Below are 14833 nucleotides of genomic sequence, written 5' to 3' on the forward strand. Positions count from 1 at the left end.
TAATACCAGGAAAGGCATCTGGGAGTTCCTACTCCACTGGGGAGTCCACAGTAGACTCCTGCCTTGCCCCAGCTGACCACAGTAAGACGAGGCTGCCCCCTCTATGGAGCCTTGCGGTAACCCATGCTTCACAAGACTTCCTTCTGCAAGAATTGTTTGACGTACCAACACAAATGGAGACAAATTTTAGGATGCCCCAGCCCAGAGACCTGTACAAAGGGTAATCCCTTTTTGATGTACACAATTGTTGCTGCTCCATGAGACTTGAGATGGAGGCCTGCTCACTGCCTTTCTGGCTCTCCTGCTGAGCTGCCGTTCTATGAAAATTCTTACACTTTCTGCTGTGGTAATCACTGCTCTTGTGTCTGCCTCAGGGAATGGTGGAGGTTGGTCCCTTTGGGTCTTTTCTCTGGGCCTCTGGTGGCTGCCAGTCATAGTGGCTACCAGCTGAGTTGACAAAGAAACTGCTCTCTGGGGGATGAGAACTGGTGAGTGTGCCATGTCTCCTGGGAGGCTGTAGACTGTTGAGGAACCAGGTTGAACTTTGTCTGCAGCTTCATTCTTGCATACACCCTCAAACAAGACAAACTGTCAATACGACCTGGCTCCTGTTCGAAAGTGTCACAAAAATAAACACGAAAGCAGGACAGCAGAGGTGAAGTTGGACTTTACACCTGTAGTGGCCCGGCAGCCTCCTGTGCACAGAAACCTCCATGTGCTACTCAGGGTGCCACAAAGCCCCCAGTCCTGCTGGGCCCAGGAGGAGGAAGAATGATCAGTTTCCAATGGATTGCAGATCAGTGGGTGGGGCACTCACAGGCATGAGGGTGGTACAGAGGGAGGGCCGGTGTAGACATATAGACATAAATGGACAGTGGCCCAGAGAGGCCAGAAGCAGTAGTGGTAGTGGCACAGATCTCCAGAGAACTTGGCACATGGCCTGGGCTCACCGTCATGGAGGATTCTGTGGACCTCCTGTCCAATGACTTGGCTCTTCGGTGTGGAGACAGGGGACAAGCATCTGAGAGAGGAGCTGTGGGGGCTTCGCTGGCAAAGTCCTGTGGCAGAGAGCAGCCACCCATCAGTACAGCTCAGGGTAGCTTGGATAGGCATGGGGGCAATAAGTTGGGTGGTTCATCCCTCCTTGAGTGGGGCAGTGTTCTGTCTAGATCCCACAGCAGGTTCTGAGATGACCCATGTCCTGGCATGCTTTCAGTGGAGCAGCCTTTTCTTTGGATGCCTGGTCATCACTGTCCTGGCCCCACCCAATTTTGCAGCTTCTCAGGTTACAGAAGGAAGATAGCAGGCACCTCGTGAGCAACAAAGAAACTGGAAAGAAGGGCTTGGGTACAGTACGCCACAGAAGAGGCAGGTGGGCAAGAGGCTGGAGGAGTCTGGGAGGAGAAAGAGGACTGCGGAAGTCTGACGGAACTTGTGGGCCAAGCAGAGAAGGAGGGCACAGCACGCCACTCCAAAAACAAAACAAAACAAAAACAAACAAAACAAAAACAAAAACAAAAAAAAAAGGAAAAAAGGTTCATATTCGGCTTTGTTCCTGGGTGGCCGAAGAAATTGTGCTGGTTGCAACTGGGATCTAAAACTCATTGAAGCATCCTGTGGCACAGAAGGCTGATGCTGTAAGGAGGAGATGCGGAAGGCAGGCTGGTGTTCAAGAAGCTAACTGGAGGAGAATGAAGAGTGAAGGCCCAGAAGAAACATGTCCCTGCTATGGATGGGACTCAGAGCATGTAGGGCAATGTGTCCCCAGACCCAAGCCATGCTGCCAAAGGCCCCACTTAGGCCCACACTGGAGCTCACCCGCTTTCTAGGGATGGCCCGCTTCTCACTGCGGCCCTGACGAGTGTCACTTGATGGAGTAGTCATAATCAGCATGTTGGTTTCCATGTGCTCTGCCTTTTCAATATCCAAGGCCTCAAATTTCTCAATTACCTGGGATCTCCTACAAAAAAGGACATGAAGCTGCTAAACCAGAGTCTCCCTGTTCCCAAGGTGGACTGGGTCTCAAGTCCGGTAGGGGATCCTGCAGTCAACTTGTACACCTGGCCTACCTCACTAGGCTCCAATGCTAGCTGTTTAGCATGTGAGGCACCCTTCACACAGTCCTGACAGGACTTGGGCATTAGGATTCAGTCTGCCTGAGCTCCACTTGTCCCCCCTTCAAATGAGCTGGAGCAGCAACAGAACCCTTCCACACTGGGCCTACACTGGCTCTGCCCGGTACTGGACTCATACACCTTGGGAACCTCCCTGAGTCAGACACAATAAAGGACAACCACCACCTCTGCACACACTGCACCCTCTAGTTACAATGCACCCCACACAGGATGTTCAAATTTTAGCAAGGAAAAAGGCCCATGAATTAACAGTCTCTGCTAACATTAAAGGGAATCAAAATCAAAATCAAACAAAGCAGTTGATTTCATGTGAAAGGCCAGCGGCCTCGTCAGGTGGTCTGCGGCTGAGACGACGGAGCTGAGATGGAAGCGAAGCGGGTGGAGGAGGCGCGAACACAGCAGAGGGTGGAGAGGGCAAGACCTGAAAGAAAACAAGGCTGGGAAATGAATGAACAGAAAAAGACTGCTTTTAAAATTCAAATCATGATAAATCAAAGTTATCTAAAGAATTAAAGCAGCAAAACCCAAGGTAATGGCTGAAGACAGAAAACCCATGATCAACCACAGCCTGAGGAGTCACTTTGTGGGATTAGGCAGAAGGCTTGAGCTGCCTACCTGGGGTCTGAGATCTGATTTAATGCCTGCTGGGAGGATAACCCCTTCTCACCAAACCTGAGATCTCTCCCCTAGGGACACTGTGTTCCCTCACAATGAGGGTAACCGTGGCATGCATTCTGGACAAGTAGTGAGGAGCCAAGGGGAAGTGATAATGGTCCCTTCAGAAGACTAAAACATCTAATAAGCAAGAAGACTATGGCCTATGATCCAAGGACCTCTCTTTTCTAGGTCATTACAAATCTACCTTGAGAGGCCCTCTCCTCAAGGGAGGTCAGAGGCCAAGGGCAGCCAGGTATTCAGGAAGGCATCTGGGTTCTCTGCCTCCACACTCAGCATTGTTAGAAGACTGGTGCCAAGTTAGACTGCTGTGCCCACAAAAGCTGAGGTGAAAAGGCTGACTGTGAGAGCAGTAAGCTAAGCAGCTGCTGGCTGCCACGTAGTGGAGAACTTTTTGAGTGCAGTTAAGGTGCCCGGCATAGCCCGACTGCTGCAGGAAGGTCTGGACACTCACAGCTCTGGGCTAGGGCTTCTTCTCAGGCTGAGGGCACTGTACCTGGCTAGAGGACTTCAAGGGTCCAGGAGAGTGCCGGGCCAGGCTGAATGCGTGGTGTGGGTTTGTAGGGCTCCAAGCAGATTAGTCAGCATGAGAAACAGGAGGCACTTGCTATACATATAGCTGCTGGACAGGGTTGCCACCAAGAAATGCTGACATTGGGGCTTTGGCAACCTCTGTAGAGCTGGTCCTCTGTTGCAAGGTTGGTGTTTTCGAAGCAACAGAAGTGTGACAGAAAGTTCCTTACTCAGGTGGAACTGACAGGTGTAGCTCTCACACTGGGAAGTGGAGGGGTCAGGGTTTCATGGACTGGGGACAATTTTCTATTAGCTATAAGGACCACAGCTTCCCCACACTTAGCAGATACAGGTCTAAGAACTGATTTTAAGAACTCCTTCAAAGGCTCAGAAGTCTGAGGAGTAAATTCCAAGCTCAGAGCTGCTGGTGCTCAAGTGGGGCTGCTTACTGGCCTACCAAAGTTTCCCAGAACCGATCCTGTGGTTGCAATTGCCTGGATGCGTGGCAGGTCTGTCTTGGCTACTATGCAATGCAAAGTAGCTGACACCTTGTCACCCTACCCTATCGGGCCAGGATCCAGTCCAGCACCAGATGGACTACTAGGGCCTCAGAAAGAAGTCTTCAAAGAGCAACACCAACCAGCAAGATCATCAGAAAGGGACAGTTATATAATTAATATGCAGAAGTAGTATGGGCACCAACACCAGCTGAAACCCATCCCCACAGTGGCAAAGAACATGCAAGAACAAAGCCCAGAGACTGCATCTGTCTCAGGCAGGTAGACAAGAATGCATTCAAAATTAACTTCTCTGACAAGTGGCCTAGCCAAGCAGGTGTGCAAAATGTTAACTTTGGCCTGGCACTAACTTAAGGCATAGCTGACCCCATTTTGAAACCACCAGAACTAGGTGCTCAGTAACCAGTACAAACCCTCCCCAACCCACCCTTCAAGCCTCCTTAATTGCTAACAAGACCTTTTACTTCTGATAGCCCAAATGCTTAGAAAGTACAACAGGAGCTTTGGTCTTGGTTCCTAGCATGTTATTAGAGACTTCCTGCTAAAGGCCTATCCACCAGCTATTATTCATCATGAAGAGTGGGGGTCACTCAATTTTTGAACCTCAAGTTTTCACATCCATGAATCAGGGGTAAGAGTAAAAGGTGCCTTATTGAGCCACCACTAAACTGGGAAGACAGTCGATTATATGGAATTCCAGGGAGCACATATAACTCAGGGTCCACTGTCTATCGGAGATTCCATAGGCCATTTGAACAAGCTGGGTTGAGTGTCAACTAATTGTGAGTTGAGAAAAAGGGACAAGAAAAAGTCCTTCCCAATCTCATCCTGTCCTTAACACCTGATTGAACTTCAGCCTGCACCCAGGGTAGGGTAGATACTAAACAAAGTTCTGGAGTTGATTTCTAAACAGAGAACTTATTTGTAAACCATGAGTAATAAAAGCTCTCCTTCCCCAACCAATAGCAACACAGACAGATGTACTTTTAAACTCTCCTGTGGGCGGCTATGGATCATTAGAAATCTGTCTGGTGTTAGGCAAGAAACCTGGCATGGACACAAAACACAGCTCAGAAATGTGTCAAGAGAATCTTGTGTGTGTAGCGGGGGTGGGGGGCAGCACACAGGTAGAATGTTCCCTAGTCCTCAAGCTTGGAACAGCATAGCAAGAAAAAAGCAGGCAGGAGTCTTATCTTTTCAGCAGTAAGTACTACATCTCTGCTGCTGGCAGAAAGCCATTTCAGCAAAACCCAGGGGACAAAAATGGTACCTGGGATACCTAGAAGCCTTTCAGGCTGCCTCTTACATCTTGGTGGGAAGGACTTGTATTTGCGCCTTCACTTTCTTGTGCCTTGGAACCTCTTCAGTGCCCTCTGCCAATCGCAAAACTGCCAGCATGAGGGCCTGGCCCCTACCCACAGCTCTGAGAATGAAGCAGGCCGAAAATAAGACTCAGCCCATTGGGCCTAATCTGGCAAGCACCAACCTAAAGCAGCCAGGATAGGCCTGTATCTGGCTGCCAGGAGCTGAGAACTGGTGCCACAGTCTGGGGCCCAGAGAAAAAGTGTCCCTGAAGTACGCTGTATGTTTTATATATGAGTACATACATAAGTTTAGCCCTCTAGTGTCCCCCTTACCTCCGCTCGTTGCCAAACAGACGGGCCACCTCTTCCCTGCCAGGGCTCCGGGCCCGGGTCCTACGCTCCAACCGCTTTCTCTCCACCTGAAAGGCTTCTCGATGGCTGATCCGGATGGCCTTAGGGACGTCGGCCAGGGCGGCATACTGCCTGCTGGCTTTAAAGGCAAAGGTGCTCCCCAGCAGCTGTGTTCCCCACCCCCCAGCACTGCTGGAGTCCGTGTGGTTGGGTGGCCTGCCGGCCTCACCCCGGCTGTTGGGGCAGACGCTGGAGACCATGTGGCTTGGGGCTGGAAGACCTGGAGAGTGAAGCGGATGGCCAAGTTCCTGTGAAGACAATCCAGGACAACCATACCTGTTGTGTGGGGTGCCGGGGCTGGGTGGGGAGAGTGGTGGGGGCAGCTGCTCCTCAGCCCTCAGGTCCTGCTTAGCCTTCTCCAGGGAGAAGTAGCCGCTCTCTACTCGTACTTTCCGACCACCATCTACACGGTCCCCATTCATGGTGCTTTCATCTGGAAGACAAGAGGAAGCTTGCTTAGACTGCTGCCAGTTCTATCATGGGAACTTTCTGAAAGCCCACACACGAGCAACCAAGAGCTGCCTCAACCCTCTCCACCTTCACGCTCTACAACCATGAATGGGGTACGGGTGGAAAGAGAACTGTGAGAAGAAATGGACCATCTATCTGCATTGCCTTTACTCCCTACTCTCCTTATAGTCAGTTCACTTGCAGAGGCAGGCAGACCCTCTGCATACAATTCACGTGGGGAAGCAGGACTCCATCTTAACCAGTGATTTCCTTTTTTTCTTTTTAAAGATAGATTTGTTTATTTGATGTATATGAATGTTCTATCTGCACGTAGACCTGCATGCCACAAGAGGGGTATCAGATCATACTATAGATGGTTGTGAGCCACCATGTGGCTACTAGGAATTGAACTCAGGACTTCTGGAAGAGCAGACAGTACTCTTAACTGCTGAGCCATTTCTCCAGCTTCCTACCACTTTTAAATAATTAATTTACTTTTATGTTTATTGGTGTTTAGCTTGAATATATGTCTGTGTGAAGATGTCAGGTCCATGGAACGGGGGTTACAGACAGTTATAAACAGCCATGTGGATGCTGGGAATTGGATCTGGGTCCTCCAGAAGAAGAGACAGTGCTCCAGCCCAACCAATGGTTTCTTACTAAATCACAGGACACCAACCAAAAAGATAACTTTCAGGCATTTAGTACATTCTTGAGGCAGGAAGGAGGGCTTTTGTTGGAGCCCTCCTTCCATCCATGCATGGAGCATATGGATTTTAAATATGGGTAGGTTTACATGCTGAAGAACTCAGACTGAGTGAGGCAAAGAAGGAAACTTTAGCCTGGCTGGGGCAGCAAAGCATGCTAAATAAGAGAGCACAGTGATGTCAATGGGGTTCTCTATGACCCTTTTTCCTAGGCAGGGGCTGAGCAAGGTGGTAACAATGAGGAGAGGGGCAGTGCTGCCCTAAATGCTACCTCTCTAAAGACAGGAGGCAACCAACAGAACAGGTTCTAAGAGCTAATGAGATAGAAACCTGTGGACCAGGACAGAGGCCTCACAGAGGCAGAACAGTCTGTAGTTCTCCTGAGGCCAATGGAGCAGGTGCTGTACCTCTCTCCTTCACAAATGAGGTAGAGAAGCCAAGCTGAAGCACACAGGCCAAGAACCCAGTCATGCCAGGCTAGTGCTGCCCAGAACTGATGATGCAACAAAGGAAAGAAAAGTCCAGGGCCTGTGACAGGACTCTGAGGGTCCTGCATCATATCCCCATTGTCAGCTCCTGTTCCCTGGTTGGAGGCTCACTCCAGCAGTACAAGATGGACCATCACAACAAGGAGGCCTGCAGGCTCCTTAGCTGCTGCTCACCTTCTTTGCTTTCCAGCCCTGTTTCCCGAGGGGTGCAAGCAGCAGGAGGCTGGCTTTGGCTGGGACTCTGAGCTGGACTCAGGTTGTTCCCATCAGGTTGGTCTTTGGCTCTCATTTCTTCCTGCCAGAGCGTGGATTTGGTGGTGGGGACTTTTTCGGCACTGGGAATGCTGCTGCTGCTGCCACCACTACTGCTGGTGACAGCCATCTTAGCAGGCCCAGGTTCCTGGAGAGATAGCAGTGAGGGTAGAAGCAAATAAGCATATAGCCCAAACCAGCTCACAGCTCTTAGCTGCTAAACTATAAGGAATATAAGGCCAGCAAAAGAGTGTTGGGAGATGGGAAGCCATTCTTTTCTGATTGTTTTTTATGGCCCCACAGTGCCTTGTCCAAGCCATCTTGCAGAGGGAATGTTCTGGGTTTCTACCAGAGCCCCAGAGCCATGTCACCAAGTATGTACAAGTTCTCTCTGTATACTGCTAGGCTGTGCCTAGAATAGCAGCCCAGTTATTAAAGGTGGGCCCATGGGAGTTGATTTAGAGTCGGTCAATCCTAAACTTGTAGGCACTTGAGATATAAATAAGGAGCTAGGATAGGGCAAAAGAGGAGAGCACTCCCCTGAGCCAGGCCCACTGCAATCAAGATCACTGGGGTAGACGGAGAAAATGAATTCCAGCGTACCCACTCTTAAGCTTACATGGAATACCAACACTGATATTAAAGGGCTACTGAACTAAGACAAATGCTATGGAAGTCCTGAACAGTTGTTGGTCATTATTTGGAATCTCATCCTCGCGGTGATCATTTGTGGAGGTGGGCCCTTAGGATATGGTTAGGCCATGAGAGTGAAGTCCTCAAATGGAGTTAATATCCTATAAAAGAGGCCCAGGTTCTCTACTTTGCCCCTTCCATCATGACGATGAGGAAGCCAGCTCATCTGCTGGCACCTTAACCTTGAGCTTTCCAGTATCCAGAATTCTGAGGGTAAAAAAATGACAATGTCTACTGTTTAAGCACCTCACTCTGTGACATTTTACGAACAGCATCAGGACTGCTGTGAGACACACATCCTACTCAAACCTGAACACCCACACCTGTCACATGCACACCTTCTTCTCACGTACAAATTGTTCTTTATTGGTAGCCCAAGTCATTTCCCAGTTCTTCCAGGGCACAGAAGTGGAACCACCCTGAGCAGAAAGGGTTTGTCAGGCAGGATAAACCCAGCAGACACAGAAATCCAGTTACTAAGTAAACAGAGCTGGACTCTTTAGATGTTGAGCCCAGATAAGGACAGGATGGTAATGCCATCTGTCCTGTAGTACCCACTCCCACTCATGTTCTGTGCCCAATCATTCTGCTGAGGGGGCTGCCAAGGGGATGGTTTCAGGTGATTACTATCTTGCCACAAAGAGGGGCATGGGGGGTGATATGTAAGTATCTACCTCCTACTCCCATCTGGTCTCAAGCCAGACAGTTGGGCCTGACCTAAAAGGAACTTGTTCCTTCTCCTTTATGACAGTACTCTGTCTTCTGGAAGACAGGTAAAGGACCCCATCCTTGAGCAAGATCTTTTCTCTTCTGAGCAGGTGAATGAAAAATCTAGTTAGGTGGATGTGACCAAACAGGAGTGTAGAGGCTCACATTACACAGTGCTAGCCTGGGTCAGCAAAGGGTGCAGGCATACAGGCTCATGGCACCCTGTCCCTCAACAGCCAGCTGTCATGTTCATGCTGCTAACTGTGATGAACCCTGGCTGCTATCATAGGTACTCAGAAGGGCTTCTAGAGTCGAGGAAAAAGGATTAAGGGGTGCCATTTTCTACTTCTCTGGCATAAAAATGGAGAAGGGGCCACAGTGAGGAGGAAGAGTCCTGCCTTGAAGCAGAGATCCTACAGAAACCAACAATCCTGGAAAAGCACAAGAAACATTCAACATATCCAGATTTGGAGTAAGGGCATTACTCAGGTTTTTGCCAAGAGCCTAGAGCCTATGGGGCTGGCACAGAAAAGGGCCATTCTCCAAGTTCCATATGGGCAAGACTGTGGAGAGCTAAGGAACTCTTGCACTTGCTATGCCTCGGAGGACTCCTGTTTCCCTCTACTCTAGGCCTTGTCTTCAGGGGCATATGTCTGACAAACATCACCTCTAGTATCTGAATTTTTTTCAGGGTCAAACTGAAGAATTCAGCCTGACCTGGCAGAGACCAAGGTTTGGTCCTTAGTGGTTCAACCTGAGACTCTATACGCTTTGTGCAGAGCTTTGGGAGATAGATGGAAGGAAACTCAGCTTCAGGCTAACCTATAGAACCATAAGGACCACATAGATGCCTCTGGCAGTATGCTGTTAACGTATGAGTGTACCCAGAGGCTTTAATCCAAATGCAGTCCTTGTCTCTTTCCTGAGACCCACCAGAGGTCAACTGTGAAGAAGAGGAGAAGCATTACCATAACACAGGTAGAGGAGGCTGGGAACTTTGTACCCTGGTTCTGAGGCATGCCCTCAGGGAAGGGGTGACTTCCCTGTTCTGGGATCATAGGGCTCTTTCAACTGGCTAGAGAGCTGAAGTGTGGCCACAGGGCAACATCATTTGGAAGGGACAAAGTTGTGGGGGAGGGGACACATCCAAATTTCTAGCCTGACCCAGGCTCTCTACGGTACATAGGGAGTTACCTTATTTGGAGGCAGAAGCTCTTTGCTGCAGTGTTTCCAAGGCATTACCATGGAAACCAGGCGTAATCCTAACCTAACAAGGCATAACTGTTATTCAGCCAGAACTTTTTCCTCTCAAACCAGGCAGCTTGGGGGATTTGAGCATTAACTGCTGCTCTCCAGCAGAAGGCTCTACTTTCAGCTTCCAGGAAACTGACTGTATGTTTTCATTTCTTTGGCTGTGTGTTTTACTGACTTCCAGTTAGGAGTGCACTATTCTTCAGGAACTGCTGGCTTGGGTGCCCTCTGGGGCTCCTTGGGTAAGGATGGGATGTAAGACGGATGCTGGTCAGTGGAGGCAGGCCTAGGCTGAGTGAATAGTACTAATAGAAGAAACTGTCCACAGTACTCCTAGGAATTGTGCAGACCCAGTTCAGCAGCTTCTACCTGCCTCACTTGTGCAGCCCAAGAAGTCAGAGTTGCCAGCAAGGACTGCCTGGACCAGGAACACAGAGTTCTGTCTTGGGCTGCCTCTGTTTGCTTCCACAGGACTCCGGCTTTGTGATGCCAGGAAGACCTATTCTGTTCATTCCCAGGACTGGCTTGACTTATCCAACCTAGGTCAAAACCCTGGTGAAGGCAACATTTGGTACAAAGGGGAAGAGATGAACATTAAGTACCTACAACAGGTTACCTGAGCAAGAGGCCCCTATTGAAAATTCAGAATGGTGACTTCAGCCTTCCAGAGCCTAAGGGTGTGGTGAACACAGCAAGAATGGAGACAGAGCCCTTCATGCCATGAGCCCAGAATACTGGGGAGGAAGGGAAAGAAGAAGGGAGAGAGGGAAGGACTGGGCCTGATGGGGCTGCCCAAGTCACCTAGCTCTGGTCATGCGAGAGTCAGGGCAGAGACCCACCAGGCCTCACCTTCTCTGTTGCTCAGCCTACTGTCTGCAGGACCACTTCTCTCCTTTGGCTGTGGGAAAAGAGTGTGCCATTCTTCTTTTCCCAGAGGCTGAAGGATGGATGGCCAGGGGAAGGGACACATGCTAAGCTGCTATCTCTTAGCATTTGCCTGGTGGCCTGAACCCTCCTGAAGATAGCCCAGAGCATTCTAGCAGGCTATTTTGCTCAGTGACTCAGAGAGGATGATATATGGTCTGTGGCTCGTTAAGTATAGGCAGGAGGGAGGAGGAGGCACGCAAGGTATGACCACCTCAGTCCTGGCCAGACCTTTCCCCACCCTCTTGCCCTTACTTCTTCCCAGGCTCAGCTCTACTAGGAGACATGACACCCAGCCTACCTGGGGGGTGGGTGGCTCTACTTTCCGCTTCTTCTTCTGGTTCTGCTTGTTGGTTCGGGGATACACCACGAGCATCTCTAGCCACCTGGGAAGACAGGAGGAGAAACAGAACCAGGTAAAAACTTGGCTTTCAGGACCTATGACCATAGCCTTGCTGGGGTGGTATACACCTCAGGCTCTTAAGTACCCTTTCTGGAGATACTTACCCAGTGGTCAGACACTGAGCAGAGTAGGTGTTACTCCAGATGAGAGTACAGTAGCTGGGTGAGACTGTATCACATAACAAGCCAGGAAAAGTATGGGCTGTATCAGAACTAGCCCAGACAATGACCCTTCCACTGCCATCATGGGCTCAGAGCAAGATGAGTTCTCTATTCTGACAAAGAGGCAGGGTTCACCAAGGGCATCATAGAATGGAGAGACATCATTGTCCTAGTACTGACCTAGTCTCAACTTTAAACTGTTCACCCATACATGGCTTTGGAGAGTGTACAGCTAGACAATGACTGGCAGCCAATTAGGGTTACTGGAGCAAATACTGGCTAAAAGAAGACAATCAAGAGTTATATCAGCAAAGTTCCCATGGGGTCACCTCGGAGGTGAGAGGCTAATGAATTAGATCACCACTTACACAGGAAAAAATGCCAGGCATACCAGGTTGGAAAAAGGCCACATATTCGCCAAGGATCCTCTATCATAGCCTACATTCTAGGAAGCCATTCTGGGCTAACAACAAAAAGTATGGAGAGAGAAAGAGCTGTAGGCAAAAGGTTAGGACTCCAGATCTCGCACTGCCACTGTCTAACCTCATCTTAGGGTTCTCCTAGTCCCTCAGGGCTCATCTTATTTCTGAGACCAGTGGCTAGATGAGAGCTCGTCTAGAATTTCAGAAGGACAGGGGACTGTACATAGAAAAAGGCTTGATTTTGAAACCTGGCCTCAGTTATGGCCAAGGGGAACACAGCAAGCAGCCTTCTTTCTAGGCAAGCAGTAACTTTAGGAACCACAAGAGAGAAAGGGCTCTAAACTTCACAAAACAGCAGGGTCCATACTGGGTATCGGCCACATCCCTGTACCTATCAGTACCCCTGGCGCAAGAGAAGCACCTTGAGGTGCTTCTATAATTTCGGTTTGCTGTAGGCAGGGAAGAGAAGCATTGCATTGCTTTTGGGACCAGTCTTGGGAGCTGGGGGCTAGAGAAACCACGTTTTGTGCAGGGAACCATAGCTGCTGCACAAAGGGCTGTTTGGCCCAGCTCAACCCATGCCCAGGGATCCACAAGTTGCTAAGAGCACAAACAAAGCCCACCCCCTCAGAGCCACAGGGGTCCTATAGGTTACTTCTCCATGGCCTCAAAGAAAAGGAGTTACGGCCAGGTTTCCCAGGGCGCTGAGCCTGAATCTTGGAACCACTCTGTGCCAGCTGATATTTCTGTCAGATACTTGAGGACCTATACCTGAAGGGAGTGACTCATACAACTTTGCTAGAATCTGAAGTCAAGATTATCTTCCCACCAGGGTCCCAGATATGTGGGGCACACGGCAGGGGTTGTAGAACTTCCCGAGTGCTCAAAGCCCCTTATGCTTTATCCACCAAGGAGCCTTGACAGGGTAGAGTCCTCAAGAGGAGCTAGGCTGCTCAGCTAGCCTAGGGACTTGGGAAGAGCTTGAGGAAGAAAAGCCAGGGACTCTCAGCACTATTAAACTTGTCACGGCTAGGGTCAGCGTTGTCAAGGCTGAGGCAATGGGTCTGCATTCCTTTCTCTTCTTTCCTCTCCCTACTAAAACAACAAACCAGAATCTTGCTATGTAGCCCAGGCTGTTAGGCTGTCCTGGGACCCCTGACCCTCCTCTTGCCTTAGTGTCCCAAACACTGGAATTGCAGGCACGTGCTCTCACATTCAACTACATTGATTCTGGCACGGAAGCCCAGTAGGATGTATCCAATATATTCAGATGTGTTAAGAAGTGCAACAACCCAGTGAAGAGGTCAGGGTCAGGCAGTAGACATGAGGTTGGTGGGTACTAAGTTTCTCCAACTCTAGAAGGCAGAGCGAGGTCAGTGAGAATGAGAGAATGGGCAGAGCTGATCAGGCAGGGAGAAGAGAATCCTAGCCTCTGGCTCAGCCAGGGAGCAAAAATGAGCCCCAACCAATCCTCTGACAGTACTTGTGTCAAATATGGTCCCAGCAGCCTGGAAGCCACTCATGGCATGCGGGAACTGCAGAATGAACCACCCACTTCCTTTAGCCAACCCAAGTGGAATGGCAGGAAGGAAGGCTGGAAAGGTGGTAGACATCCCTGCTCTCCACAGCCAGCTTGGTGAAACTGGTGTTTGATGTAATCAGGGCATTTGGCTAAAGGGGCCTGGAGTACACAGAAGAAGAGCCATGACAGCACTGGAGAAGACACTGAGAGCAGAGGAGATAGAGTGGAAGGAAAAGCACCTGTTCTTGCAACATCTGTGCCTGACTTCTCTGGGTACTGAAGACCCCAGCATGCAGGGAGGGCTAAAGAAGCTGCTGCTTGAGTCAGAAGAGGGGTTTCAGCAATGAGGGTGAAAGGTTCAGGTGGCCTGCTATAACTATGGCCATGTATAGGGACAATTCTGGAGTTTTGGTTTCTTTAAAAAAACACAGAAAAAGGGGGCTGGAGAGATGGCTAAGAGGTTAAGAGCACTGGCATCTCTTCCAAAGGTATGAGTTCAACTCCCAGTAACCACATGATGGCTCACAACCATCTATAATGAGATCTGGTGCCCTCTTCTGGTGTGCAGCTGTACATGCAGACAGAACACTGTATACATAATAAATAAATAAATCTTAAAAAGAAAAAACACAGAAATAGCTGGTGGTGGCCCACACCTTTAATCACAGCACTCAGGGAAGCAGAGGCAGGAGGATCTCTATGAGTTCCAGGCCAGCCTGGTCTACAAAGTGAGTCCAGAACAGCCAGAGTTACACAGAGAAACCCTGTTTTGAAGAACCAAAAAAGACATTTACACCCCCCCCCAAAAAAAAAAAAAAAACCCATGTTTTTGTTTTAATACCAGCTGTGGGGATATGGGACTGCTTTGGACTATCTACAGCAACTGACTATGATTTGCCTTGTGCTCTAGCAGAGGTGTGGTTTTGCCAGCTGCACATCATTTGTATGATTGTGTGATGTGTGGAATTCTGGGAACTTTTCAGTGGGTATATAAACGCTAGGGCCCTGAGGGACAGGGTTGGTCAGTGGTTGTTGGTCATTTGGGGGGGGGGGGTTGGTTGCAGTTTGTTAATAGCCATGCTCAAAGATGAAACAAGAAAAAAAGAAATTAGATTCAAGGACCTCTATCTCCCCACCACCATCCTTCTTTCTCTCCTATCTAGTGATAGGGGGTGAAACGGGGGGTGGGGGGAATAAAGGATGGGAAAAGTAAGAACCTACAAAGTAGCAAAGACCAGCTACAGCCATGACTTGCCACATAAACCATGAACACAGGATTTTGAAGCCACTTGCCTC

At 49.5% G+C, this 14833-nt stretch overlaps 1 protein-coding gene across 3 annotated transcripts in view; it reads right to left on the minus strand.

Annotated features, from left to right (window-relative positions):
• Mprip (myosin phosphatase Rho interacting protein) overlaps positions 1–14833 on the minus strand; it is a 123322-nt gene that overhangs the window by 36969 nt on the left and 71520 nt on the right. For 2 of the 3 annotated variants that reach the window (XM_055594223.1, XM_055594224.1), the window contains exons 5-9: positions 11331–11415; positions 7376–7601; positions 5833–5989; positions 1819–1960; positions 951–1058 (exon numbers count right to left, since the gene is read on the minus strand). In XM_055594223.1, the coding sequence (XP_055450198.1) occupies positions 951–1058; positions 1819–1960; positions 5833–5989; positions 7376–7601; positions 11331–11415 (718 nt within the window). Of the gene's footprint in view, positions 1–950; positions 1059–1818; positions 1961–5478; positions 5990–7375; positions 7602–11330; positions 11416–14833 lie in introns of all 3 variants that reach the window. The other variant, XM_055594225.1, reaches the window with a different exon arrangement.

This window comes from Psammomys obesus, unplaced genomic scaffold, assembly GCF_907164565.1.
Source record: "Psammomys obesus unplaced genomic scaffold, mPsaObe1.curated_primary_1811, whole genome shotgun sequence".
NCBI lineage: Eukaryota > Metazoa > Chordata > Mammalia > Rodentia > Muridae > Psammomys > Psammomys obesus.